The sequence below is a fragment of the Oryctolagus cuniculus genome, chromosome 11, assembly GCF_051225735.1.
Source record: "Oryctolagus cuniculus isolate XC-2025 breed Fujian yellow rabbit chromosome 11, ASM5122573v1, whole genome shotgun sequence".
In the NCBI taxonomy this organism is placed as follows: Eukaryota; Metazoa; Chordata; class Mammalia; order Lagomorpha; family Leporidae; genus Oryctolagus; species Oryctolagus cuniculus.
In genome coordinates, this window is record NC_142877.1 from 115587221 (window position 1) to 115611673 (window position 24453).

The following is a 24453-nucleotide window of genomic DNA, read 5'->3' on the forward strand; positions in this document are numbered from 1 at the left end:
GCCGAGGTTAGCCCAGTGTCGGAGCACCTGCGGGTGCTGAGGTTAGCCCAGGGTCAGAGCACCTGCGTGCCGAGGTTAGCCCAGTGTCAGAGCACCTGTGGGTGCTGAGGTTAGCCCAGGGTTAGAGCACCTGCAGGTGCCGAGGTTAGCCCTGCCCCTGGTTGGGCTGCTCTGCTCTGCCTGTGAGAGCAGTCCAGATAAGAGTGAAAGCATTCCCACAGAACAAGCAAAAGGGGAAGCCAACCACGTAACCTCGACAGCGTGCTCTGTCCCAGCGGCCCGAGAGCATCACTTGTCTGGACGCAGTGTGTAGAGCGTGCACCATGGGAATCTGCCGCCCTGCAGCTGATGACGGTGAGAACTGAGACCAGACCCCTGTCGCGCAGACAGGCCCCCGCCTCTCGCCGTCTCCCTCGGCCCACGGTGTCCTCACCGGTCCTTTACCGGAAGGAGCTCACTGACTGGAGGGAGCGGCCCCGCTGGCCCTGCAGGGTTCTGATCCCCGCACTCAAGGCGCCATAGCTCCCCCAAGGCATAACCCTTGCTGGCCGGTCCTGTCCAGAGGGGTTTGTGGGCATTCCAGGCGGGGGCAGAAGGTGACTGCCGCTCACATGCAACCCCCAGACCAACCAGAGCCACCCGGCCACCACACGTTCCCTAAGCGCACAGCATCGCCGACCAGGCAAAGGAAGGCCACGCGCGCCGCGGACCAGCCAGGAACTGTGCACGAGCTGACCACGCGCCCCTCAGCCCCGACCTGTCTCTGAGAATAAGAACCTTCTCCCCTACCCCTCGGGAGCCTGGAAAGTAAGCTGCCTGGCTCCTTGCTCTGCGCTGTGCCGTGCACACCTCCCGGCTGTACCACCCCGTATCAGCGGCTGGCTTTCTGCGCAGCGAGCCAGCAGACCCAGGTTTGGGGGTTCTGTAGCAGCTCCTCCAGCTAGTTTGGGAGTGTTGCTCTACACAGATGTGACCCCTGTAATGTTCATGTTACCCTGCACCCAGCTACACCAGCAATCCTCACCACAGGAGACACACCCAGTGACATTGTGAGTGTGTGTGTGTGTGTGTGTGTGTGTGTGTCTGTGTGTGTGGTTAGAAACCTGTGGGCGGGGCCAGCACTTGGCTTTCTGGGTAGTGGGGAGAAGATGCTATTTTTTCCCCCAGAAACTTTTTAATTTAAGGAATACAAACTTCATGCATTTCTTTTTCTTTTAAAAAATTATTTTTATTTACTTGAAAGACAGAGTTACAGAGAGAGGTAGAGCCAGAGAGAGAGAGAGAGAGAAAGAGGTCTTCTATCCGCTGGTTCATTCCCCAAATGACCGCCACAGCCAGGAACTGATCCGAAGCCAGGAGGCAGGAGCTTCCTCCAGGTCTCCCTCATGGGTGCAGGGGCCCAAGGACTTGGGCCATCTTCTACTGCTTTCCCAGGCCATGTGCCCATATGGGATGCGGCACTGCAGGCTGGGGCTTTAACGGGCTCCGGCACAGCACCGGCCCACATGCATTTCATCTTCAGGAATGTGGTGGTTCTTCCTGCCACTCTGGCCCTCCCACCTACTCTGCCACTCCTTCCCTCCTCCCTATTCTCATTTTTATTTTTTTAAAGATTTTATTTATTTTATTTGAAAGGTAGAGTTACAGTGAGAGGGAGAGACAAAGAGAAAAGTCTTCCTTCTGTTGGTTCACTCTCCACATGGCCACAACGGCCGGAGCTGTGCTGATCCGAAGCCAGGAGCCAGGAGCTTCTTCCCAGTCTCCCACGTGGGTGCAGGGGCCCATGCACGTGGAACATCCTTTACTGCTTTTCCAGGCCACAGCAGAGAGCTGGACCAGAAGTGGAGCAGCCAGGACTAGAACCAGTTCCCATATGGGATGCCGGCGCCGCAGGCAGAGGATTAGCCTACTATGCCACAGCGCCGGTCCCTCCCATTTTTATTTTTTACTAAGATCTATTTTCAGTTAACTTTATACCGTATGATTAACTCTATACTAAATGAAATTGTATGATAAAAACAAAGTCCCTCCACAGCCGAGACAAGGGCTGCTCCCGCCATTGAGCTCGAGGCGTCAGTTTCACTCCTGCAGACGATCTTTCAGGTGCTCTGCTGGTTTTCACAGACGGGGAGAAGATGCTATTTCGGGACTTGCACGCCACAGCAGGTGTCACAGGACCCTGTTACCAGGTGTGCCTCTTTCAGTTTCAAGCCCACTCCCCACACTGCACACACACACCAGGTTTCAGAAATAAGATGGCGCCAACAGGAAACGTTTCCTTTGCAATAAATGACAGGAAGCAGCGTGACTGACCGAATGAGCGTCATCCCTTCTGCTGGGGGCGTTCTTGAAAACATGGCCACGCGTGACTTCCTGGCAGCCTGCAGGCGGGCGGGATGCTGTCCACCTACGGTGAGGCTCCGCCGCGTCAGGTTGATCAGGCGAGGTCTCTGGGGAAGGAAGGCGTGGAGTTCAGGTGTGCCTGCCTTCGGGTCTGGTGCCTCCTGACCTCTGTGCCTCGCCGCCACCGCAGAGCTAGGTCTGGGGATGCCTCCTTGGTGCAGGGTCACCGTTACCGTTTTCCCTAAAATAGATCTTACTTCTGGTGGCTGGCGCTGTGGCACAGCTGGTTAAGCCACTGCCTATGTTCATCCCAGATGAACATTGGGTCTTGTCCCGGCTGCTCCACTTCCAATCCAGTTCTCTGCTATGGCCTGGGAAAGCAGCAGAAGATGGCCCAAGTGCTTGGGCCCCTGCACTTGCGTGGAAGACCCGGAAGAAGCTCCTGGCTCCTGGCTTTGGCATTTGGGGAGTGAAACAGTTGACGAAAGGTCTCTCTCTCTCTCTCTCTCTCCCTTTCAAACTTTTTTTTAAATGCATCTCCTTCTAGTCTGGTCAGTGAACTATTTATCCATTTTCTACCATTGTCACTATCCTTTGTCCATCTATTTTCAGTCAGAAAACTTGACCTTGAGAAAGTCCTACACTGGTAGTCAGTCCACTTTGGGCGGAGTTGGGACGCTGTCCCCCGCCCAGACGCCACCCGTCATCCTCTCCAGCTGTCTCTAGAGCACACAGCTGTGCACCGGGAGCAAAGTCCTGCCGGAGGATGCACTAGGCAAGAAGACAAAGGACACACTGCCCGCTCACTCCTCCAAACATTCTTCAGTGGGCGTTCTGTCCTCGGATGGAGTCCAACCACCAGAGGGTGGCGGTGTGTTTTGCCCGATCTCGGTCCACACAGCAAGCCGGGAGGGGTCCATGCAGGCAGTGAGTCTGTGGTCTCCACATCCAACTCCCCCACAACTGTGCATCGTGCGGCAAGCACACACCGGGCCCCTGTCCTGCCTCTGCCATTGGCAACTGTCTGTCCTAAGCCATCTCTGCCCTCTTAGGAGCCTTTGTCCCCAGCAGCCTCAAGGGATGGCTGGCTTTCTCCTCCACCCTGGGACAGTGGAGACCCAGTTGGGGGGCCAAGCGCAGAATCAGGGACCCAGAGCACCCCTGTCTGGGTGTCTTCTCAGCGCGCCCCTCCCCCGGGCACCGAGTCCCTCATTCAGCTGGGCAGGGGTGGGGGTGAGGAGGCAGGGACCCCACCTGCCCTGTCCAAGAGGGGAGGGGCATCCTTGGGACCCCTCTCCCTCCCTCCCTCTGGATCACTTTTGAGGGTGCTTGGAAAACCTCTTGGGAAATGGAGTGAAAGGCGAGGGTTAGCTGGGGGCAGTGCCGTCCGTGCCTGCACAGGGTCCTTGGCAATCTGCTGGAAAAGGCGCATCACGAAAACCCACGAGTGGGCACCCAGATAAACGCTTTGCACCCAGATAAACGCAGCTTCTAACTCTTTCTCCCCAGCTTACTTTCTCTTTCACTTCGCAGTCGCAATCCCATGGCTCCCGAGGGGCTGTCTCTGCGGGGAAGTCCAGCTCAGCTCTGCCCGGGGATGGGGGGGAGGGTCTGAAATGTGGGCTGAGCCACCCGGGGGCCCTCCCATCCCCAGCCCCTGCAGCCCGCCAAGGAAGCAGGAAGAAGGTGGGGCCTGCACTCAGATGGTGCCGTGAGGTCACTCACCGATACGGTGGCTTCCTGAGAGGAGGAAATGGAGTCCAGGCGCCCAGGACCGAGGGCAGGTCCGGGACAAGCCTGCCCGGGACACTACGGCCGGAATCCCCAGCACAGGTAGCCCCGCCTGCTCCGGCCCACGCCCCCCCAGCCCCCCCTGCACCATCTTTGGTGGTGGTCCCTGTGGTGCCTCTACCCTGGGCCACCTCCTCCTCCTCTTCCTCCCAGCCCAGCCCTGGGTCCTCTCCCTCTCTGGGCATCTCTGCAGCACCCAACATCCCCTGAGGGCCTCTGTGGCCCCTCCGAGACTCCTAACGGGCCCCCACCCCACCCCTGTCTCCACCCAGCTGGCAGGGGGTACCCCCCCATCCTGGAGGTGGGCTGCACCTCCCTGCCATGCAGAGGTGCCGGGAGGTGGAGGAGAGGATGAGGCTGGGGTTCTGTTGGTGCACTTTGTTGGGGTAACTGTTGTCACCCTGTCGTCACAGGCACACCACGGCGGAAGACAAGCAGGGGTGGGGGCATAGCTCCCGGGACAGGGCACTCCTTCGCATCTGCCACCACCCCTGTAGAGAGGCCCTAAACATGGCCACCACCTCAGTGGTCACCCTTCATCTTCCAGAACTGTCTCATTGCCGTGCAGGTTAAGTGGGGGACCTGACATCATCAGGGCAAATGCTCTTTTTTTTTTTTTTTAAGATTTATTTATTTATTTGAAAAGCAGAGTTACAGAGAGGCAGAGGCAGAGAGAAAGAGAGAGAGGTCTTCCATCCACTGGTCCACTCCCCAAATGGCTGCAAGGGCCAGAGCTGGACTGATCCGAAGCCAGGAGCCAGGAGCTTCTTCCAGGTCTCCCACGTGGGTGCAGGGGCCCAAGGACTTGGACCATCTTCCACTGCTTTCCCAGGCCATAGCAGAGAGCTGGATCGGAAGTGGAGCAGCCGGGTCTCGAACTGGCGCCCGTATGGGATGCTGGCACTTCAGATGGCAACTTTACCAGTTACGCCACAGCGCCAGCCCCCTGATGCTCTTTTGTTAAAGCGAGGTAAAAAAGAAAGCCTTATCCCCAACCACCCACTCCTGCAAGGTGACGCAATGAGCTATGGACATGGCCTGGCCGGGGTGGTGCTGGTGACGGAGCAAGGGCAGGAAGCCTTAGACCCACGCTGACCACTCACCTACACACGACAAGCAGGTCCCCAGTTCCCTGGAGCCCTGCTAATGCAGCCCTGGGCGGCTGGACACACCCCTAGCTGAAGGGTCCCGCCACCAGCCTGAGCTCTCCCCGCTCCTCCCAAGCCTTCTCCCTCCTATCTCACAGGGTCCAGGCTCAGCCTCAGCCTCGGCCCAAACCCGGCTCATACTGTCATCTCGCGGGAGCTGCAGAGCCAGCCCAAGCCCGCGCTCTATCTCCACAGCCCAGCTTTATCTCAGACCCCCAGCCCCTTCTTGCTAGTCTGTAAGGGAGGGGCTCTCGCTCTCACGCTCTCTCTCGCTCTCTCTCTCTCTCTCTCTCTCTCTCTCTCTCTGCCGTGCGTTCCCCTGGGAGGAGGCCCTGCCAGGCTTCATCCTTCTGGTCTGGCTGTGGCTTCAAATGAGAAGACCCCGAGTGTGTCCGCGCCAGCTCTGGAATGTGGCCGGGCCCCCCACTCTGTGCCTCTGCTTCTCCATCCACAAAATGGGCCTGCCCTGGCAGGATGGGGGCAGGAGTCCCTGAGTTCAGATACAAGAGATCTTCAGACAGTCCTGGAAAATACATAGCGTGCGAAGACCCTGCATGGATTTCACAGCTGTCTCATCGCGAGATAATCGACTCTTTTCATTCCATTTTTCCATGGACCCTTGGAAATGCCCTCCCGCCAGGGGCTTGTGGTGTGAATGTACCCCTTCCCCTGATGTGAAAAGCAAGAGTGCAGAGACGCGACGTCAGTTCCAAGTGGGACTGAAATGCTGAGAGCTCTGATTCGGGGCTGGAGGGGCTTTTCCCCCCTTTTGGTGCATTTTTCTCCTTTCCGATTGGGATGGAGGGATGAGCGCGCAGGAACATTGGGCTGCTGGGGGGTGTCCCGTGGGAAAGGCCGGAGCTGGGGCTGCCCCTCCTCTTCTTTGCTCCCCAGTCTTCAGTCCGGGCTGTGGAAGCCCCATCTGCAGTCCTCTCTCTCTCTCTCTCTCTCTCTCTCTCTCTCTCTGCAGTGTCCCTGGAAAATGGATCAGGCGGCTGTATCAAAAGACATTCTACTTTCACTTCCTAAACGTGCCCCGCGCCTTTGGCCGGCGCAACACCTTCCTCTGCTACCAGGTGGAAGGCAGCGGGAACTCCTCGCCGGACAAGGGGATCTTTATGAAGCAGGTATCGGCCAGACTCTACCCACGTCCCAGGCAGGAGCTAAGCCAGCCAGCAGTGCAGGACAGACCAGCCGTCGGATGCCGCTGCAGGCTCTTCCCACAGCTGTCCCTGCTGCACTGTGCCGGGCCCGATGACACGTTCAAGTGTCTGACTTGCGTCGAGACCAGCACTGTCCTGGAACAGCTCAGCGGTCATTTCAAACACTCTTGTGGCTGCCCCCCCCCCCCCCCCCGCCTCTCAGTCTTGCAGGAAAGAGCGTCTGCAGAAAGCTGGCCCTGCTGCCCCCACCACAGTCCGGAGTGAGGACCCACAGGACGTACCCACCCACACCTCCGTGCCCCTCACTCCCTTGGGTGACCCCTGCAGCAGCTGGACACAGCCTCCGAGGTTTTGAGAGCAGTGCCACCTCCAGCAGCGCCGTGCACCTGCCCCTCCCAGACCTCAGACTTCTCAGAATGTCTCCGGGGGTGGAAGGGACTTGTGGGGTGGGCAGTAACACCTGCCAGCCTCGTAACAGACAGGAGTCCCGCACCACAGGCCCTCAAAGTGCTTGTGGAAAAAAATGGAATGAAAAGATGGTTTATTTTTTAATCAATATTTTTAAATCCATGTATCACTTTTTCATATTACATATTTTTTCACAAACTTTTTGGAGATCCTGCATACATAATTGACATTTTTCTAGTACCCATAGTTTAAAAAGTCAGGAGACGCTGGTGAAATTGCTTCCAATACTTTGTTAGCCCAATTTTTTTTTTTGACAGGCAGAGTGGACAGTGAGAGAGACAGAGAGAAAGGGCTTTCTTTACCGTTGGTTCACCCTCCAATGGCCACCGCGGCCAGTGCGCTGCGGCCGGTGCACTGCACCGATCCGAAGGCAGGAGCCAGGTGCTTCTCCTGGTCTCCCATGGGGTGCAGGGCCCAAGCACTTGGGCCATCCTCCACTGCACTCCCAGGCCACAGCAGAGAGCTGGCCTGGAAGAGGGGCAACCGGCGCCCCGACCAGGACTAGAACCCGGAGTGCCGGCACTGCAGGCGGAGGGTTAGCCTAGTGAGCCGCGGCGCCGGCCAGCCCAATGTTATCTAACAGTATTGTGACATAGAATCCCTAGAAGATTCTTCGTGAGATCACTGGCAAATTTTTTTTTCCTCAGACAGCTCTTTGAAACGAGCTGTGTGTTTCACATGACCTGCATGTCTCGGTTCCAATGAGCCACGTTTCAAGGGCTCAGTAGCGGCCTGTGGCCACGGCTCACCTCTGGGACACACAGCACTGTGCCTGCGCCACAGCCAGCAGGCAGGGGACAAGTTGGCCAGAGCAGGGGCTGGGGTTCCTTGTTGAACGGGTGCCAGGCTGAGAATGCGGGGAGGGGACCCTGCAGGGCAGAGACGGCCGGAGCGAGGGGAGGACCCCCGGGGCTCCTGTCTGGGGACCCCCTGCCCACCCTACTCTGCCCGTGCCTCCGACCCACGGCTTCCTCCCCACCGTTCAGATGTGGCCTAGGACTCCCGAGTACCACGCGGAACAGTCCTTCCTCTCCTGGTTTGAGAACCGCCTGCCGCTCCCTGCCCAGCGGCCGTGCCAGGTCACCTGGTACCTGTCCTGGAGCCCCTGCAGCCACTGTGCCGAGCTGGTGGCTGCCTTCCTGGACACGCACAGAAACGTGAACCTGACCATCTACACTGCCCGCCTCTACTACCACCTACACCCGGAGTACAGGGCTGGGCTTTGCCGGCTGGTCAGCGCGGGGGCCCAGGTGGAAGCCATGTCCTTCTCAGGTGAGCGCCAGGGTGGAGTGGGGGGGCGCCGTGGTGGGGGCTTCTGCAGGGCCCCTGGGGGGCTGGGGAGTCTGTGCTGGCCGTGGGCCCTCACTGCTGTCTCCCCTTTTATCTCAGAATTTGAAAAGTGCTGGGAAGAGTTTGTGTACAATGAAGGAAACCCATTTAGGCCTTGGCGGATGCTGCATCGAAACTACCGCGTCCAGGTGAAGAATCTGCAGGACATCCTCAGGTGAGTGGCCCCTCCTCAGGCCGCCACCCCCTTTCCAACCAGACCCCCACTGCCCCAGCCTCCTGCCCTCACTGCTCCCGTGAGAGCCGCTTCCTTGCTGGCCTGCACCCCGAGGCCGCCCCCCTGCAGTCCCTGCCCCCCGCGGGCTCCCTCCGGCACGGCCTGAGAACCGCCCCCCAATGGGTGTGCGCAAGGAAACCAGAAGATTCTGGAAGCATCCCCTAAGGCTGACTCGAGTTCCCAGAGACAGAAATAAATCGGGGCCGCCACAGGCGGATTGGATTTCCTTCTGTTCTGAGGCCTCTGTTCCGACCTGAGTGTGGCCACGTGGCCCCAGCTGTGCCCCCGTGCATCCCCGTTAGGACCCAACCCAAGGGCCTCTATTGAACTTGGCCACCCCTTTAAAGGGTCTGTCTCCAGAGGTGTTCACACTCTGGGGTGCTAGGGTTAGACCTCCCACCTCTGAACTTAGTGGGGGCAAAATTCAACCCAGGACGGCGACCGAGGGGTGGGAGGCATCTGGGCCCTGGCTCTGAGGGTCCTGACCAGACGCTGATCCCCCTTCCACCCAGACCCCTTTGCTTCTCCCCACATCGTCACCATGCCCCGCCCACCCTGCTCAGCCCTGCCTGTCCCATTTCCCAGCTCCCCCCAGGGATGCAGCTGGGGTGGCCACAGCCGCAGGAATGCAATGTGAGACTGGGCGAGAAAAGGGGGCTCAGGTGACAGGCTGGAGGCCACCAGAGCGCTTCCTCTGCCACACTGCCTTTCTAAAAAAATTTTAAGATTTATTTATTGAAAGGTGGGCACGGGGGAGGGGAAGGGGGAGAGAGAGAGAGAGGGAAAAAGAGGGATCTCCCATTCCCTAGTTCACTCCCCAAGCGCCTGCACAGTCGGGTCTGCGCCAGGCCAAAGCCAGGAGCCCGGATCCTAACCCAGATCACCTCTGCTTCCCACGATGCATTAGCAGGACACCGGACGGGAAACAGAGCAGTCGGGACCGGACCCAGGCGCTGCAGTGTGGGATGCAGGCGTCCGCCAGCGGTGGGTTAACCCACTGCCCCACACACGAGCGCCCTCGCTCTGCCTGGACTAGAATTAACTCACTGGACTGAGGGGCTGCAGCCAGCCCCCCGGTCCCGAGTCCCACACCCCGGAGGTCACCTAGCTCCCCTGTGGCCAGCGTCTCCGCTATTGCGAGAGCTGCTGTCGGCCTTGAGGGTTGGTCTGGCCGGCCCACAATGTGGGGGTCCCAGCACATGGGAACCGAGGCGGGGAACATGCAAGACCCAGGATGGGGGGCCAGGGCTGGTTGTGCCGTGTGTGCCATGAGCAGTGTCTCTGTGTGAGGTCTTGCCTGGTTGCCCAACCACGGGGCTACTGGCAATGAATCCGAAGCCACAGTCCAGAGATGGCGTCCGCTGTCTTCAAACCCACTGGAAGTCTCGCCCGTTGGCGCCGGGGTGTCAGGAGTGGATTTCCAATTTGTGAACCTGGTGGCGCTAGCGTAACAGGTGTTGGAGGCAGTTCCTGAGTGGGCTGGAAATGTGGGGGCGGCGACATTTCTGGACTCCCGCCGAGGAGCAGTGCCCTCGGCTTTAGCCCCATGTCCAGATGCAGGTTCCAAGGCAGCCAGGTCACATTTGCCCTGGGTCATAGGTCAGCGTCCAGAAAGACAGAGGCTGGTCTCCACGGGGCTTCCCAAGCCAGACTGTTCAGCTTGGGACTGGTGCTGTAGCATATCCCATATGGGCACTGGTTGGAGTCCCGGCTGCTCCACTTCCGATCCATTCCAGCTCCCTGCTGATGTGCCTAGGAAAAGCAGTGGAAGCACTTGGGCCCCTGCACCCACATGGGAGACCTGGATGAAGCTCCTGGCTCCTGGCCTCGGCCTGGCCCAGCCCTGACTGTTGTGGCCATTTGGGGAGTGAACCAGCGGATGGAAAATCTCTCTTCCTCTGTTTCACACCCCCCCCACACAGTGTAAATCTGCCTTACAGATAAATAAATAAATAAATATCTTTTTTTTTTGACAGGCAGAGTTAGACAGTGAGACAGAGAGACAGAGAGAAAGGTCTTTCTTCCATTGGTTCACCCCCAAATGGCTGAAACTGCTGGCGCTGTGCTGATCCGAAGCCAGGAGCCAGGTGCTTCCTCCTGGTCTCTCCCATGCGGGTGCAGGGCCCAAGCACTTGGGCCACCCTCCACTGCACTCCCGGGCCACAGCAGAGAGCTGGACTGGAAGAGGGGCAACAGAATCCAGTGCCCCAACCGGGACTAGAACCCAGGGTGCCAGCACTGCAGGCGGAGGATTAGCCAAGTGAGCCGCGGCGCCGGCCATAAATAAATCTTTAAAAGTAAAAGACCATTGAGCCTGCCCATGAGCCTCAGAGCTCCAGCCCCAGGGTGCCTAAGCGACTGCTTGTGGGAGCAGCGAAGTGCCCAGTTCTGTCCGTCTCCTGCTCTCTGTGCGAAGCCAGCAGGATGCAATGGGGCAGAGCAAGCGTTTGGCCAGGTGGTTGAGGTGTACGTGTCCCACAGAGCAGTGCCTGACTCCCAGCCACAGCCCGGGCCCCTGCTTCCAGCTTCCTGCAGGTGCAGACCCTGGCGGGGCAGCGAGCTGGGTCTCTGCCACTCACGTGGAGACCACGATCGAGGACTCCTGGCTGTCACCTTTGGTCTGGCCCAGCCAAGGCCTTTGCAGGCATCTGGGGAGTGAACCAGCACAGGGGAGCTCTGTGGGTCTCTCAAATAATGTCCAAAAACCCAATGGTTCTGCAAGCCCACCTTTGCCAGGTCATTTTGCCACATAATATTAATTTCATTTAAAAAGCAAGATAGGGGGCCGGTGCCACAGCTCACTTGGCTAATCCTCCACCTGCGGCACCGGCACACCAGGTTCTAGTCCTGGTTGGGGCGCCGATTCTGTCCCAGTTGCTCCTCTTCCAGTCCAGCTCTCTGCTGTGGCCCGGGAGTGCAGTGGAGGATGGCCCAAGTGCTTGGGCCCTGCACCCCATGGGAGACCAGGAGAAGCACCTGGCTCCTGGCTTTGGATGGCACAGCGCACCAGCAGTGGCAGCCATTTGGAGGGTGAACCAACAGCAGGAAGACCTTTCTCTCTGTCTCTCTCTCTCTCACTGTCTATAACTCTCTCTCTCTCTCTCTGTCTCTCTCTCACTGTCTAACTGCCTGGCAAAAAAATAAAATAAAATAAAATAATTAAAAAAGCAAGATAGGGACAGGCATTGGGCACAGTGCCAAAGACGCTAATGGGGATGACTGCCACACCCCCTCACAGTGCCTGGCTCAGGCCCCAACTCTGCTTCCCGTCCAGCTTCCTGGGAGGCGGCACTGATGGCCCTGGGGCTTGCGTCCCTATCATCCATGTGGGAGACCTGGGTAGAGTTTGGGCTCCTGGCTTTGGCAATCTCTCTCTCTGTCTCTCTCTCTGCCTTTCAAATAAAATGAAATTAAGTACATAAAGCTTTAAAGCAATACAAAGCAAGACAACAATTGGATACTCTGCAGGTTGTAATGACAGCTGGGAGGGGTGAAAACCAGGTGAGCCCTTCAGGCAAAGTCTCTGTCGCAGGGCTTTTTCCCTTCACTGCCTGGGGCACAGTCACAGAGTCGGAGCACACCCGAGTCTCCATCACCTCGCTCCCCAGAGAGGCAAGTTCTGACTGGACCTGTGGAGGCGCCTGTGGGAACCCCACAGCTGCCAGCTGCACGGAGGGCCTGGGCCCAGGTGGGACGTGCAGTTGTGCAAGGGAAGGGCATACCCACAGTTCTCAGGGAGGTGACACTGACAATGACAGTAGGGCAGCGACAGGTGCAGGGCCTCCCCGCGGCCAGACCCCCGTCCTGCCCCCTTCTCCCTGCCTGCCCTCCTCCCTTCCCTGCCCGAAGAGGAGGCTGGGTGACCGCAGGCAGTGCGCTCTGCCTCTCTGTTGTCTCCCTGCTGCACAGGGGCGCCAAGGGTCTGCTCGAGGAAGAAACCTTCTGCTTCCAGTTCAACAACCAGCGCCGGGTGCCGAAGCCCCACCGACGCAGGCGGCCTTACCTGTGCTACCAGCTGGCCACGCCCACCGGGTCCCCGCTCCACAGAGGCTACCTGTGCAACCAGGTGTGTGCGGGGCGGGCGCAGGCGGCCACCAGGCAGGGCGGGCACTGGCACGCCCTCCCCTCTGGGCTCCGGGACCCTCGCCCAATTCGAACAAAGCTGTGGGTGCTTTGGGGAAACTGAGCGAGTGGGGGAGGGGAGCCCCTCGTCCCCAGCCCCGCCTCCAGCCACAAGCCCTCTAGCCTCTGCCGTCCACACCTCCCTCCCTCCCTCTCTGGACCCTCTCCAGAAAGGTCGTCACGTAGAAGTGTGCCTTGTTGACACGATCCAGGCCATGGGGCTGGACCCCGCCCAGAGCTACCAGCTCACCTGCTCCCTCTCCCAGAGCCCCTGCCCGCTGTGCGCGCGGAAGCTGCTGGACTTCGCCGGCAGCCACTGCAACCTGCGCCTGCAAATCTTCACCTCCCGCCTGTACTTCCACTGGCTCAGGAACTTCCAGCAGGGGCTGTACCTGCTGTGCAAGGCCCACATCCCAGTGACCGTCATGGGCCTCCCGGGTAGGAGGCAGGGCTGGGCTCGCAGGTCCAGGAGGGCGGAGCCTCTGGGGGCTGGGGCCCAAGATGTGTAACTCCACCTGGAGGGGAGAATTGGGGGGGGGAGCCCTGGGGAGGGGCGAGGGGAAGGGAAGGCCCCCCCGCCGCGGCTCCCACCCCACAGGCCTCACTGGCCTCCCTGCTCCATCTCAGAGTTCCGGCACTGCTGGAAAACCTTTGTGGACCAAGCGAAGCCCTTCCCAGCCTGGCGGAAGCTACCGGAATGCAGCGCCAGGATCAAGGAGCGGCTCGCGCGGATTCTAAAGGGGAGATGCTGTGCCCAGCCACCCACGCCCCTCCCTTCCTGTTCCTCCCCCCACCTCTCTTCTGGAGACCCCTGCCTTTCCCGTCTCTCCCACCAGGGCCTCCCACTCCCTCCCACCTCCCACCTCCCACCTCCCTCTCTCTCCCGCCTGCCTGGCCCCTTGTCCCGTCCTTTTCTCGTCTCTGTCTGCACAGCCACGTCTCCTTCCCTCAGCCCCTGCGGGTTCACACCAATGGGTGCTTCCTAATTTCTCTTTCTCTTTTAAGATTTAGTTGTTTATTTGGAAGGCAGAGTCACAGAGAGAGACAGGGAGGGACAGAGAGAAGTATTTTAGCTACTGGTTCACTCCCCAAATGGCCACAACAGCCAGGGCTGGGCCAGACCAAACCCAGGAGCCTTGAATTTCATCCAGGTCTCCACGCAGGTGCAGGGGCCCAAGCACTTGGGGCATCTTCCACCGCTTTCCCAGGCCACAGCAGGGAGCTGGATCGGAGTGGAGCAGCCGGGACACGAACTGGTGTCCATGTAGGATGCTGGCACTGCAGGCCACGGCTTTACCTGCCTTGCCACACTGCCAACCCCTCTCTTTGTTTTTTGATATTTATTTATTTATTTGGGAGGCAGAGTTACAGAGAGAGAGGGAGAGACAGAGAGAGGTTTTCCACCCACTGGTTCACTCCCCAGATGGCCACAACGGCCAGGGCTGGCCCAGACCACAGTCAGGACCAGGAGCTCCATCCGGGTCTCCCACGCGGGTGCAGGGGCCCAAGCACTTGGGGCATCTTCTACTGTTTTCCCAGGTGCATCAGCAGGGAGCTGGATGGGAAGTGAAGCAGTTGGGACTGGAACTGGCACCCACATGGAGGCTGGCATCTTGGGGGCAGCTTTACCCTCTGCCACAACACAGCTCCCCTAATTTCTCTTTTTCTCTCAACAGGTCTGGAGTCTGAGCGATTTGTAGGATGCCTCCAGCAAACTCAGCCTCAAGCGTAGTGACTGTAGTGACCGAGCGAGCGAGCGTGGCGTGGCCTCCCCGGGAGGGCCACCAGCTCTGCAGATCCCGCCCTCGCCCCAGCCCCAAAGACCTTTTGTTCTCCCTTCCTGCATTTCTGTTCTGTGGAGGAGGAGGGCTCATCATTTTATAATTGAAAAAAATACAGATGCTTTGAAATTTTGAAAAACCTAGGTTACTTTCTCAGGGGGCAATCAGGTGTTTTCCTTCATCAAAAAATAAGTAGGAATTTTTAATCCTCCAGCACCAAGAGAACAACGCACCGGGAAATCCCGTGTTGAGGCTGGAATTCACTCTGGGGTCCAAGCAGCCCCTGGGTCTGTGCATCTGGGTCCCTTCTCAGCGTCTAACGAGTACCCACGTAGACTGGGTCAAAGTTCATGCGAGGTGTTTGAGAGCAGGTGCGGCTGCCGCGCGCGGTGCCAGCTCCCGCCGTGGAGAGGCCTCTGTCTCTTCCTGAGACTCCTTGCTAACTGACGTGGCTACAGGCGGCGGAGCCGTCGCAAGGTCAGAGCAGGAGGGAGGTGGCTGTCCCGGAATGAAAGGTGCTTGCCTGTGATGCTTTGGCTGAGTCCCTGTCTGCGTCTATGTCGCCATTTCCGGTTCTGCTGGCTGGCACAGAGCGGCAGCGTTAACCCTGGCCCGGCGGCTGGAGCATCCTCAGGAACTCCACCCCCAATTCCTGTGGCCACCATGGAACATTAGGACAGCCAATCAAATGCATGCATGTGACCATTTAAGGGAGACAAAGAGGCTTAAAACCATATATAAGGGGAAAAAAAAAACCTTCTTTGTTCAGGGCTCAGGATTTTGGATAAGAATTCCACCTGGGCCTTATGCCGGCATAATAAAAGACCGCTTCCTGTTAAAAGGCCTTGGTGTCTTGAGTCAGTACACGAATCCTGCTACAATGTGAGCACCGGTTCGAGTCCCGGCTGCTCCACTTCCGATCCAGCTCCCTGCTAATGCACCTGGGAAAGCAGCAGAGGATGGCGCAAGTCCTTGGGCCCCTGCACCCGCATGGGAGATCCAGAAGAAGCTCCTGGCTCCTGGCTTCAAACTGGACCAGCTCCGACCATTGCAACCATTTGGGGAGAGAACTGGCAGATGGAAGATTCTCTGCCTCTCTCTCTCTCTCTCAACTGCCTTTCAAATAAATAACTAAATCCAAATAAAAAGAAAGAAAGAAAGAAAGAAAGAAAGAAAGAAAGAAAGAAAGAAAGAAAGAAAGAAAGAAAGAAAGAAAGAAAGAAAGAAAGAAAAGGAAGGGATGATAGCATCCAGGCAGCCCAGCTTTCAGAAGGCAAATAGAATGATAAAAGGTTTTTTTTTTTTTTTTTTTAAGATTTATTTACATTTTAAAGTCAGAGTTACAGAGAGAGAGAGGGAGAGGGAGAGAGAGAGCTCTTCCATCTGCTGGTTCACTCCCCAGATGGCCACAACGGCCAGGGCTGGGCCAGACTGAAGGCAGGAGCCAGGAGCTTCTTCTGGGTCTCCCACACGGATGGCAGGGGCCCAAGCCCCTGGGACATCTTCTGCTGACTTCCTGGGCATGTAGCAAGGAGCTGAATTGGGAGTGGAGCAGCCAGGTCTCAAACCAGCACCCACACGGGACGCTGGTGCTGCAGACAGAGGCTTTACCTGCTACACCGTAGCGCCGGGCCCCTGAAAAAGTGTTTTTGAAAAGAGGAGAGACCGGTGCCGCGGCTCACTAGGCTAATCCTCCACCTGCAGTGCCGACACACCGGGTTCTAGTCCCGGTCGGGGTGCCAGATTCTGTCCTAGTTGCCCCTCTTCCAGGCCAGCTCTCTGCTGTGGCCCGGGAGGGCAGTGGAGGATGGCCCAAGTGCTTGGGTCCTGCACCCCATGGGAGACCAGGAGAAGCACCTGGCTCCTGCCATCGGATCAGCGTGGTGCGCCGGCTGCAGCGGCCATTGGAGGGTGAACCAATGGCAAAAGGAAGACCTTTCTCTCTGTCTCTCTCTCTCACTGTCCACTCTGCCTGTCAAAAAATAAAAAAAGAAAGAAAGAAAAGAGGAGAAATAAAGTCTTACATAGACCAGTAGATGCTGAAAAGAATTTCATGGGATTCAGTCATTAAAATATTAAGTAAAACAATAATAAATATATTGAAGTGTAGAAAAGAAATTTTGGGACTGGTGCTGTAGTGAAGCAGGTAAAGCCGCCGTCTGCAGTGCCGGCATCCCATATGGACACTGGTTCGAGTCCTGGCTGCTCCACTTCAGATCCAGCTCTCTGCTGTGGCCTGGGAAAACAGTAGAAGATGGCCTAAGACTTTGGGCCCCTGCACCCACATGGGAGACCCAGAGGAAGCTCCTGGATCCTGGCTTTGGATCAGTGCAGCTCCAACTATTGCGGCCAATTGGGGAGTGAACCAGCAGATGGAAATCTCTCTCTCCTCTCTCTCTCTCTCTGTCTACCTGTCTGTAACTCTGTCAAATAAATAAAATAAATCTTTAAAAAAGAAAAGAATTTTTATAGAAGACTGTGGGGAGCAAATGGGAGCAACTCGGACTAGACTAAGTTACTGGAATTAAGACTTATTCTATGCATCTGCTCTCCCACAATATGGCGCTGGGAGAGGAGGAAACAGCTTCTACACAGCTGCCTCCAGTTCAACCAATAAACTGTAGGACCTGCTCCTGATTGGAGGAGAGCAGCGTACTCGGCGTGTGGGTAGCAGAGCTGGGATTGGTGGAAGAGGACTATAAAGGAGGAGAGAGACAACATGCACCAGGAACATCTATCTGAAGGAACACCTGTGCAGCCCCCGAGAGAGCCGGCCGGCGGTGTGCCGCTCCCCCGCGGAAGTGGGGAAAGTGGCAGGGGGAACCGCCCTTCCACGGAGGTGGAAGGGATGGTAGCCAACCCGGGAAGAACCAGCAGCAAACCCGGGGAGGGCCGAGCAGACAAAAGAACAGCGCAGGGTCCTGTGTCGTTCCTCCACGAAGAGGGGGAGCGACAGAAGACATTAGTAAATATTATTATAAATGGCAAAATATAAAAACCATTTCAACTGAATTGGGGGTGTGCAGGGCTGGTATCTACTACTATGTATTCAACTTTGTCTTGGAATCCTAACGAATGCAGTAAGCAAAGAAGCATAAACACTAGAAAAGAACACACACACCTCCTGTGTGGTTCACGACCCTTCTGTGGCGTTGGTGACAACTTTCTACTTTGCATATCTGAGACACTTGAATTTTTTTCCCAAAGATTCTCAAATAAGAGAGCTGAATACAAAATGAATATATAAAATCTTTTTCTCTGTATTCACAATCATAATCTAAAGATTATGGGGACAAATATTATATTCAAAATAGCAATAAGATTTCTTAAATCCAATCACAATTCCAGGACCAGTGCTGTGGCATAGTAGTCTAAACCTCTGCCTGCAGCGCTGGCATCCCATATGGGTGCCGGTTCGAGTCCCAGCTGCCCCACTTCCAATCCAGCTCCCTGCTAATGCACGTGGGAAAGCAGTAGAAGATGGCCTAAGTGCTTGGGCCCCTGCATCCACATGGGAGACTGGGAAGAAGCTCCTGGCTCCTGGCTTTGGCCTGGCTCAGTCCTGGCCATTGCAGCTATTTGGGGAGTGAACCAGTGGATGGAAAATCTCTCTCTGTCTCTCTCTGCCTCTTTGTAACTCTGCCTTTCAAATAAATAAATTTTTTTTTTTTTTTGACAGAGTGGACAGTGAGAGAGACAGAGAGAAAGGGCTTCCTTTACCGTTGGTTCACCCTCCAATGGCCGCTGAGGCTGGCGCACCACACTGATCTGAAGGCAGGAGCCAGGTGCTTCTCCTGGTCTCCCATGGGGTGCAGGACCCAAGCACTTGGGCCATCCTCCACTGCACTCCTGGGCCATAGCAGAGAGCTGGCCTGGAAGAGGGGCAACCAGGACAGAATCTGGCACCCCAATCAAGACTAGAACCCGGTGTGCTGGCGCCACAGGTGGAGTATTAGCCTAGTGAGCCATGGCACCAGCCCCATAAATAAATATTTTTTAAAAAATCTCAATGGCAAAGGGACACTTATCAGTTCCTGAAACATTTTTAAGCTATTTGTTTGAAAGCAGGGCTACAGAGAGAAGGGGGGAGAGAAAGAGAGAGAGAGAGAGAGCGCTTCTAGCCACTGGTTCACTCCCCAGATGGCTGCAACAGCCAAAGCCAGGAGCCAGGAGCTCCTCTGGACCTGCTGATATTGTCCTGCTATTAACAATTTTCAATATTAATAACCCTGTGGGTTCTTATTCAGAGAAGAATTCTAAATACTGGCTCAAGTAGCCCAGGCAGCATGGTAAGTTTTTAAGCTTTTTATTCAATGAGAGAAATACACAGGAAAGTGAAGGCTTTCACTAGGGGGGAGAGACAGGTCCAGAAGCCACGTTGGGTCCCTACCAGGCAGAGAGCGGCCACAAGCAGGTGGAGGGAGCATGCAGGCAGGAAAGTAGAGAGCCGGCGGCCAGAAGCCCACGGGCCCGTGGCCCCGACCATCGAAGGACCCACGTGTTCTGGACCTTTTATTTACTCCCAAAGGGGGCGTGGTTACGTAGTCTAATTGGCAGGTACGCGTACAGGTGGGATCAGGTAGGGGCATGAGATCATGCTGGGGGCGTGGTCTTCCAGCTCACAGATCTGATCGATTTTATCCTATCTGCCAGCCTACATCACTCCCACGTGGGTGGTAAGGACCCCAGCGCTTGGTCCTTCCTCCACTGCTTCCCCAGGTGCATTAGCACGGGACTGAGCCACCAGGACTTGAACTGGCTCATGTGTGGGGTGCCGGCGACTCAAGCCACAGCCTTACCCTCTGCGCCAGGGTGCTGGCCCCTATTACTCTGATTTAAAGAGAGACTCCACTTAATGGTCAAGGTTTCTGTTTGAATCGCAGTTGGTGCCTCCCTGTAAGTAATCAGAAATCGATCAGCTTGCTGCCATCCCAGTCCCTCTGAAATCCTGCATCTGTGCCCACGTGTAAGAGGAAGGAGTTGAGAATCAGTCACGCTAGATATCCAGTTAACCACATCGCTAGCGTTTCGATGCTGAGAGAAAGCCGATTGTGAGAGGTATAGGAGTTTGGTCAGTGGAACGCTAAACCATACACATGAATGAGTATTTTTTCTATGCACAAAATCCTCCTGGATATATATATATATATATATATATTTTTTTTTTTTTGACAGGCAGAGTGGACAGTGAGAGAAGAGACAGAGAGAAAGGTCTTCCTTTGCCGTTGGTTCACCCCCCAATGGCTGCCGTGGCCGGTGTGCTGCGGCCGGCGCACCGTGCTGATCCGAAGGCAGGAGCCAGGTGCTTCTCCTGGTCTCCCATGGGGTGCAGGGCCCAAGCACCTGGGCCATCCTCCACTGCACTCCCTGGCCACAGCAGAGAGCTGGCCTGGAAGAGGGGCAACTGGGACAGAATCCGGCGCCCCGACCGGGACTAGAACCCGGTGTGCCGGCGCCACAAGGCGGAGGATTAGCCTAGTGAGCCGCGGCGCCGGCCCCTCCTGGATATTAAAGCAATGATCCAGCGTCAATCACATTCATTGAAATCAAGATTGCCTACAAGAAACAGAAGCCCTGGGCTGGTGGCCGCACCACTTAACCCCACGCACAGCGTGACAGCGCCCCCATGGGGCCGTGCAGTGCGGCAGCCCTGAGTGGATGTTTATGCAAAGGGCCACTTCCACAGTCCCTCAGGTCCCCGGCTGCCTCCTGCTTCCTCCTGCACAGGTCCTCGCCCCCGTGGCCCAGGATGTAGCCCCCATGCTCCAGGGAGCCAGGTGGGGACGGGGGAGATGAAGAGGACAAAGACCACGCTCGTCCTGTCTTAGGGGAGAGGCCGGAAGCTGCCAGAGGACAGCAGAGGGGGCGGGGACGTAGCCCGGGCGGGGCTCGGTCACATCCACCTTGATGAGAGTCCGCGCTTGGCTAAGTGGACCCAAGTGAGGACATGGCCGGGCGGCCGCCTCGCCACTGCGCCGCCAGGTTCTGCCCATCCAGAATGTTTTGGATTTGTGTTGCCGAAAGCCAGCCATCGTGTGATACTTTGTCACAGAGGCCCCAGAAGCAAGGCCACTGCAACAGACGCTGTCCTCAGCCAGTGCTGCCGACTGCCACACACCCTGGCTGCGTGAGGACCCCCAAGAAGCGTGTGGCTTTGGAGGTGCAGTTTTTAAGGACTCTAAGGGAGGCCAGACAATGGGGCCAGCGCTGTGGTGTAGCAGATAAAGCTGCCACCTACAGTGCCGGCATCTCATATGGGCAGAGGTTCTAGTCCCGGCTGCTCCTCTTCCGATCTAGCTCTCTGCTATGGCCTGGGGAAGCAGTATTAGATGGCCCAAGTCCTTGGGCCCCTGCATCCATGTGGGAGACCTGGAAGAAGCTCCTGGCTCCTGGCTTCGGATCAGCTCTGGCCATTGCAGCCATTTGGGGAGTGAACCAGCAGATGCAAGACCTCTCTCTCCCTCTCTGCCTTTCTCTCTCTCTCTGTGTAACTCTGACTTTCAAATAAATGAATAAATCTTTTCTTTTTTTTTTTTTAAAGGCCATACAAATTAAGTCTATTAAACAACGCAGACCCATCCAAAGTGAGTGAGCCACGCACAGCTGCACCTGGAGGGAGGGGCCCATCCAAAGTCCCCGTAACCACTTCCAGGTCACCATGGCGACGCTGGGCCTCTCCCCATGCCCCATCAGGGGTGGTTTCGCTGAGGCTTGTTCTAATCCTCTGATCCGGATGGAGCCCCCAGACTTCTCCACTGGGAAGTCACTTCTCCTGTAGCCATCAGTAGCTGCTTCCTGAAAGCCCACGGACGGCTCGCGGCCTCCTCCCCTGGTGCCCAGTCAGCACCGATGGCTCCCTCTGCCTCTCCGGCCTCAGCCACTTTTGTGCCCTCTGGAAACTTCTCTGCCATTTTCATGGGCTGGGTGGCCCTTGCCTGTGTCCCTGCCCTACGATCGGCCACCTCTTGCATTTTCCTGACTGTGCTTTTACGGGATTTGAGGAGGGAAGCGAGGGAGAGGCTCCGGCTGGACTTGCTCTCTCAAAGCACGGGTGATGGCCGCGATGATGGGATGGATGAGAACGAGGGGGAGCAGACAAATAGAAGAACGGGTGAAAAATGTCCGCTCTCCCTCGCAGCCAGAGCGCAGGGCACCCTAGTGATGAGGGACAGCAGGTGCAGGGCCCTGGGGCCGCCCACCAGAACCTTGCCCGTCCTCCTCCGACGCTCCTTGCTAGGTGTGCACACGGCTCCCGCTGTCTCCCGCAGCCCGGATGCATCCCGTAGCTGGGGCCGCTGAAAGCCACGGAAGCCACCGATGGGGGCAGGAGACGCCGGACCCCTGGGGAGGAGCCTGAGCACGGCAGGCTCGGCCACCACTGAGGCCCCCTCAAAGCTGGGGGCCGGGAGGAAACCCAAGGCTGCGAGGGGAGGGATGGGAAGGCCTGGCGGGATCCTGGGCAGATTTGCCTCCTCTTTCCCCAGCAGGAACCTCTGGGACAGGCGGCAGCCCCCACTCCCACTCGCTCCCCTCACTCTGGGACAAGCCCTTCCACTCTCTCAGGATGTCCGTGCCGCTGCTGACAGCCCACGAGGCCCAGGGGGCTGCCAGCCTTTTCACTCCTGGGCTCCATCCGTGCCCCGTGCCGCCGCCTCTTCTTCCCTCCTGCCCCAGCAGTTTCTGTCTCCCCCTAGCTTGCCTGCTCCGCCTTTATCTAGGAGGCCTCAGGAACAGGCACGCTGGGAGCCGCCCCCGGGCGCTCTCCAGGCACCCACGGCAGAGGCCGGCCAGATGTCGGCGCACCTTGGTGGGCGTCTGGCCTGGCCATGTCCCCCTCCAAGCCACCAACAGCAGCACGGCGGCTCCCAGAGGCACTCGGGGACCCTGCCAGGGGCTGCACAGCCCAAAGGTGTTCCCAAATGTGCGGAACACGCAGACTGTCTTCCCGGCATGTGGGCACACGTGTGTCACGTTGGCACAAGTGTGTGGTGGAATTTCTGCCTTGGGCAGAGTTAACAGAGGCAGGGCAAGACGGATGTTAAAGGACTTGGTGGGGGGACGCAAGAACAATGCCAACTCTTCTCACTAAATAATTTTGAAAACTGGAATTAATTTTCATAAAACATTTGTATTAACACAAAAAGGGGGTCAGCACTGTGGCGGAGTAGGCTAAGCCTCCACCTGGGGTGCCGGCATCCCATATGGGCGCTGGTTTAAGTCCTGGCTGCTCCACTTCAGATCCAGCTCTCTGCTATGGCCTGGGAGAAGGAAGCAAGGGAGGGAGGGAGGAAGAATACACACAAGGGGTCCATTGTTTTAAGATTTATTTATTTATTTGAAAGGCAGAGTTACAGAGAGGCAGAGGCAGAGACAGAGAGAGAGAGGTCTTCCATCTGTTGGTTCACTCCCCAAATGGCCTCAACAGCCAGAGCTGAGCCAATCTGCAGCCAAGAGCCAGGAGCTTCTTCCAGGTCTCCCACATGGGTGCAGGGGCCCAAGGACCTGGGCCATCCTCCACTGCTTTCCCAGGCCACAGCAGAGAGCAGGATTGGAAGTGCAACAACCGGGACTCAAACCGGCGCCCACATGGGATGCCAGCGCTGCACCACTATGCTACAGCACCATCCCTGCTATTGTTAATAAAGCATTTTTAATGTCTTAATGTTCTTTTAAAAGTTTTATTTTATGTCTTAAAATTTATTTATTTAATTAATTGAGAGGCAGAGAGAGACAGAGTACTCCATCTGCAGGTTCACTCCCCAAATGCCCCCAACTGCTGGGACTGGGCCATGGCAGAGGTCAAGAACCCGGATCTCCATCAGGCCTCCCACGTGGGTGCAGGGACCCAATTACTTGAGCCGGAAGCAAGAGCCAGAGTCAGGGATTGAACTGGGTGCTTTGCTGTGGGACAAAGGCCTTGGAACTGCTAGGTTAAATGCCCACCCCAATTTCTTTTTTGGGGGGGGGAGGCTTAATTAATTTCTTTGAAAGGCAGAGTTACGGAGGCAAGGGGAGAGAGAGAGAGAGAGAGAGAGAGAGAGAGAGAGAGAGAGAGGTCTTCCATCCGCTGACTCACTCTCCAAAAAGCTGCAATGGCCAGGGCTGGACCAGGCTGAAGCCAGGAGCCTGGAACTCCATCTGGGTCTCCTACACGGGTGCAGGGCCCGAACACTTGTACCATCCTCCGCCGCTTTCCCAGGCACATTAACAGGGAGCTGGATTGGAAGTGGAGCAGCCGGGGCTTGAACCAGTGCTGCCACATGGGATAACGTTGTCCTAAGCAGTGGCTTAACCCACTGAGCCACAGCGCCAGCGCCTGGCTACCACTTTCCTGTGTCCACAGCCCCACATCTGTGTCCCAGCGACAGTGAGGATCCTGGCGGGGGGAGGGGGTGGGCATGGAGGTCACTGACGGCTGCCTTTACTTTTTGTATGTGCTGGAACTTTCCTTATATGTAATAAGACATTTAAAAACTAAACGGCATCCAACGTGTTTTTCTCAGAGATTCGGGAGTGCTGTGGGGCCTTCTTGCCCGAGGCCCAGCCTGCGTCCTCCGTGGCGGAAGCTGAAGCCCACCCCCGCGTGAGGGATCTGGAGTGGGGCCCGGCGGGGAGGGGGCTAGGGTTGGAAGAGGCCACGCGGTGCAGCCCCCGGGACGGGAAGAGGGGGAGGCTCTGAGCGTCCTCTCCCCCGCAGGTGAGCGCCCAGGAGCCCTCCCCGCGCTCACCTTGAGCTTGGACGCCAGCCTCCAGAGCCGCGGGAAAATTCATTTGTGTCTTTAAGCCGTGCAGCCGAGCACGGTGTCAGAGCCCTCCCACAAACACCTTACACGCCTCGCTCGGGCGCTGCTGGGTGCTGGTCTCTGACGTCAGCCGTGGCTCCGGCCCTGTCTTCACTCCCTGCCCCAGGGGCTCCTCTGATGCCAGGTGGGCGCTCCCTGGGCTCTGGGAGGACCCTGCTCTGAAGTGTGGGGACAGATGCGCGATGGCCCGGCCCTAGATGGTGGCACTGGAGCCACCTGGAAGTCGCAGGGACAGTGGCGGGCTCAGAACCCCTGGTCTGCCTCAGGGGT

General features: G+C 57.2%; 1 protein-coding gene and 1 long non-coding RNA gene across 6 annotated transcripts; one reads left to right on the forward strand and one right to left on the reverse strand.

The window, feature by feature from the left end:
- The first annotated feature begins 210 nt into the window (after positions 1 to 210).
- LOC100340649 (DNA dC->dU-editing enzyme APOBEC-3H) lies at positions 211 to 14519 on the forward strand. Of its 5 annotated transcripts, none has more exons than XM_070052940.2 (9): positions 211 to 354; positions 3998 to 4176; positions 6253 to 6409; positions 7900 to 8185; positions 8303 to 8417; positions 12387 to 12543; positions 12770 to 13037; positions 13227 to 13337; positions 14274 to 14519. In XM_070052940.2, exons 2-9 carry the CDS (start codon positions 4097 to 4099, stop codon positions 14297 to 14299), a joined length of 1200 nt encoding a protein of 399 aa, XP_069909041.2. In that variant the 5' UTR covers positions 211 to 354; positions 3998 to 4096; the 3' UTR covers positions 14300 to 14519. The 5 variants fall into 5 exon arrangements, with proteins under 5 accessions (XP_069909041.2, XP_069909042.2, XP_069909043.2 ...); XM_070052943.2 differs by lacking the exon at positions 211 to 354 and adding an exon at positions 4967 to 5104 and having other exon boundaries at positions 4059 to 4176; XM_070052941.2 differs by lacking the exon at positions 211 to 354 and having other exon boundaries at positions 3948 to 4176; positions 12866 to 13037.
- Positions 1203 to 3963, reverse strand: LOC103348386 (uncharacterized). The gene is made up of 2 exons (XR_016216346.1): positions 3858 to 3963; positions 1203 to 2450 (listed from the first exon to the last, which is right to left on the reverse strand). It is a non-coding gene; the product is annotated as an uncharacterized LOC103348386 (long non-coding RNA).
- Positions 14520 to 24453: the final 9934 nt, after the last annotated feature.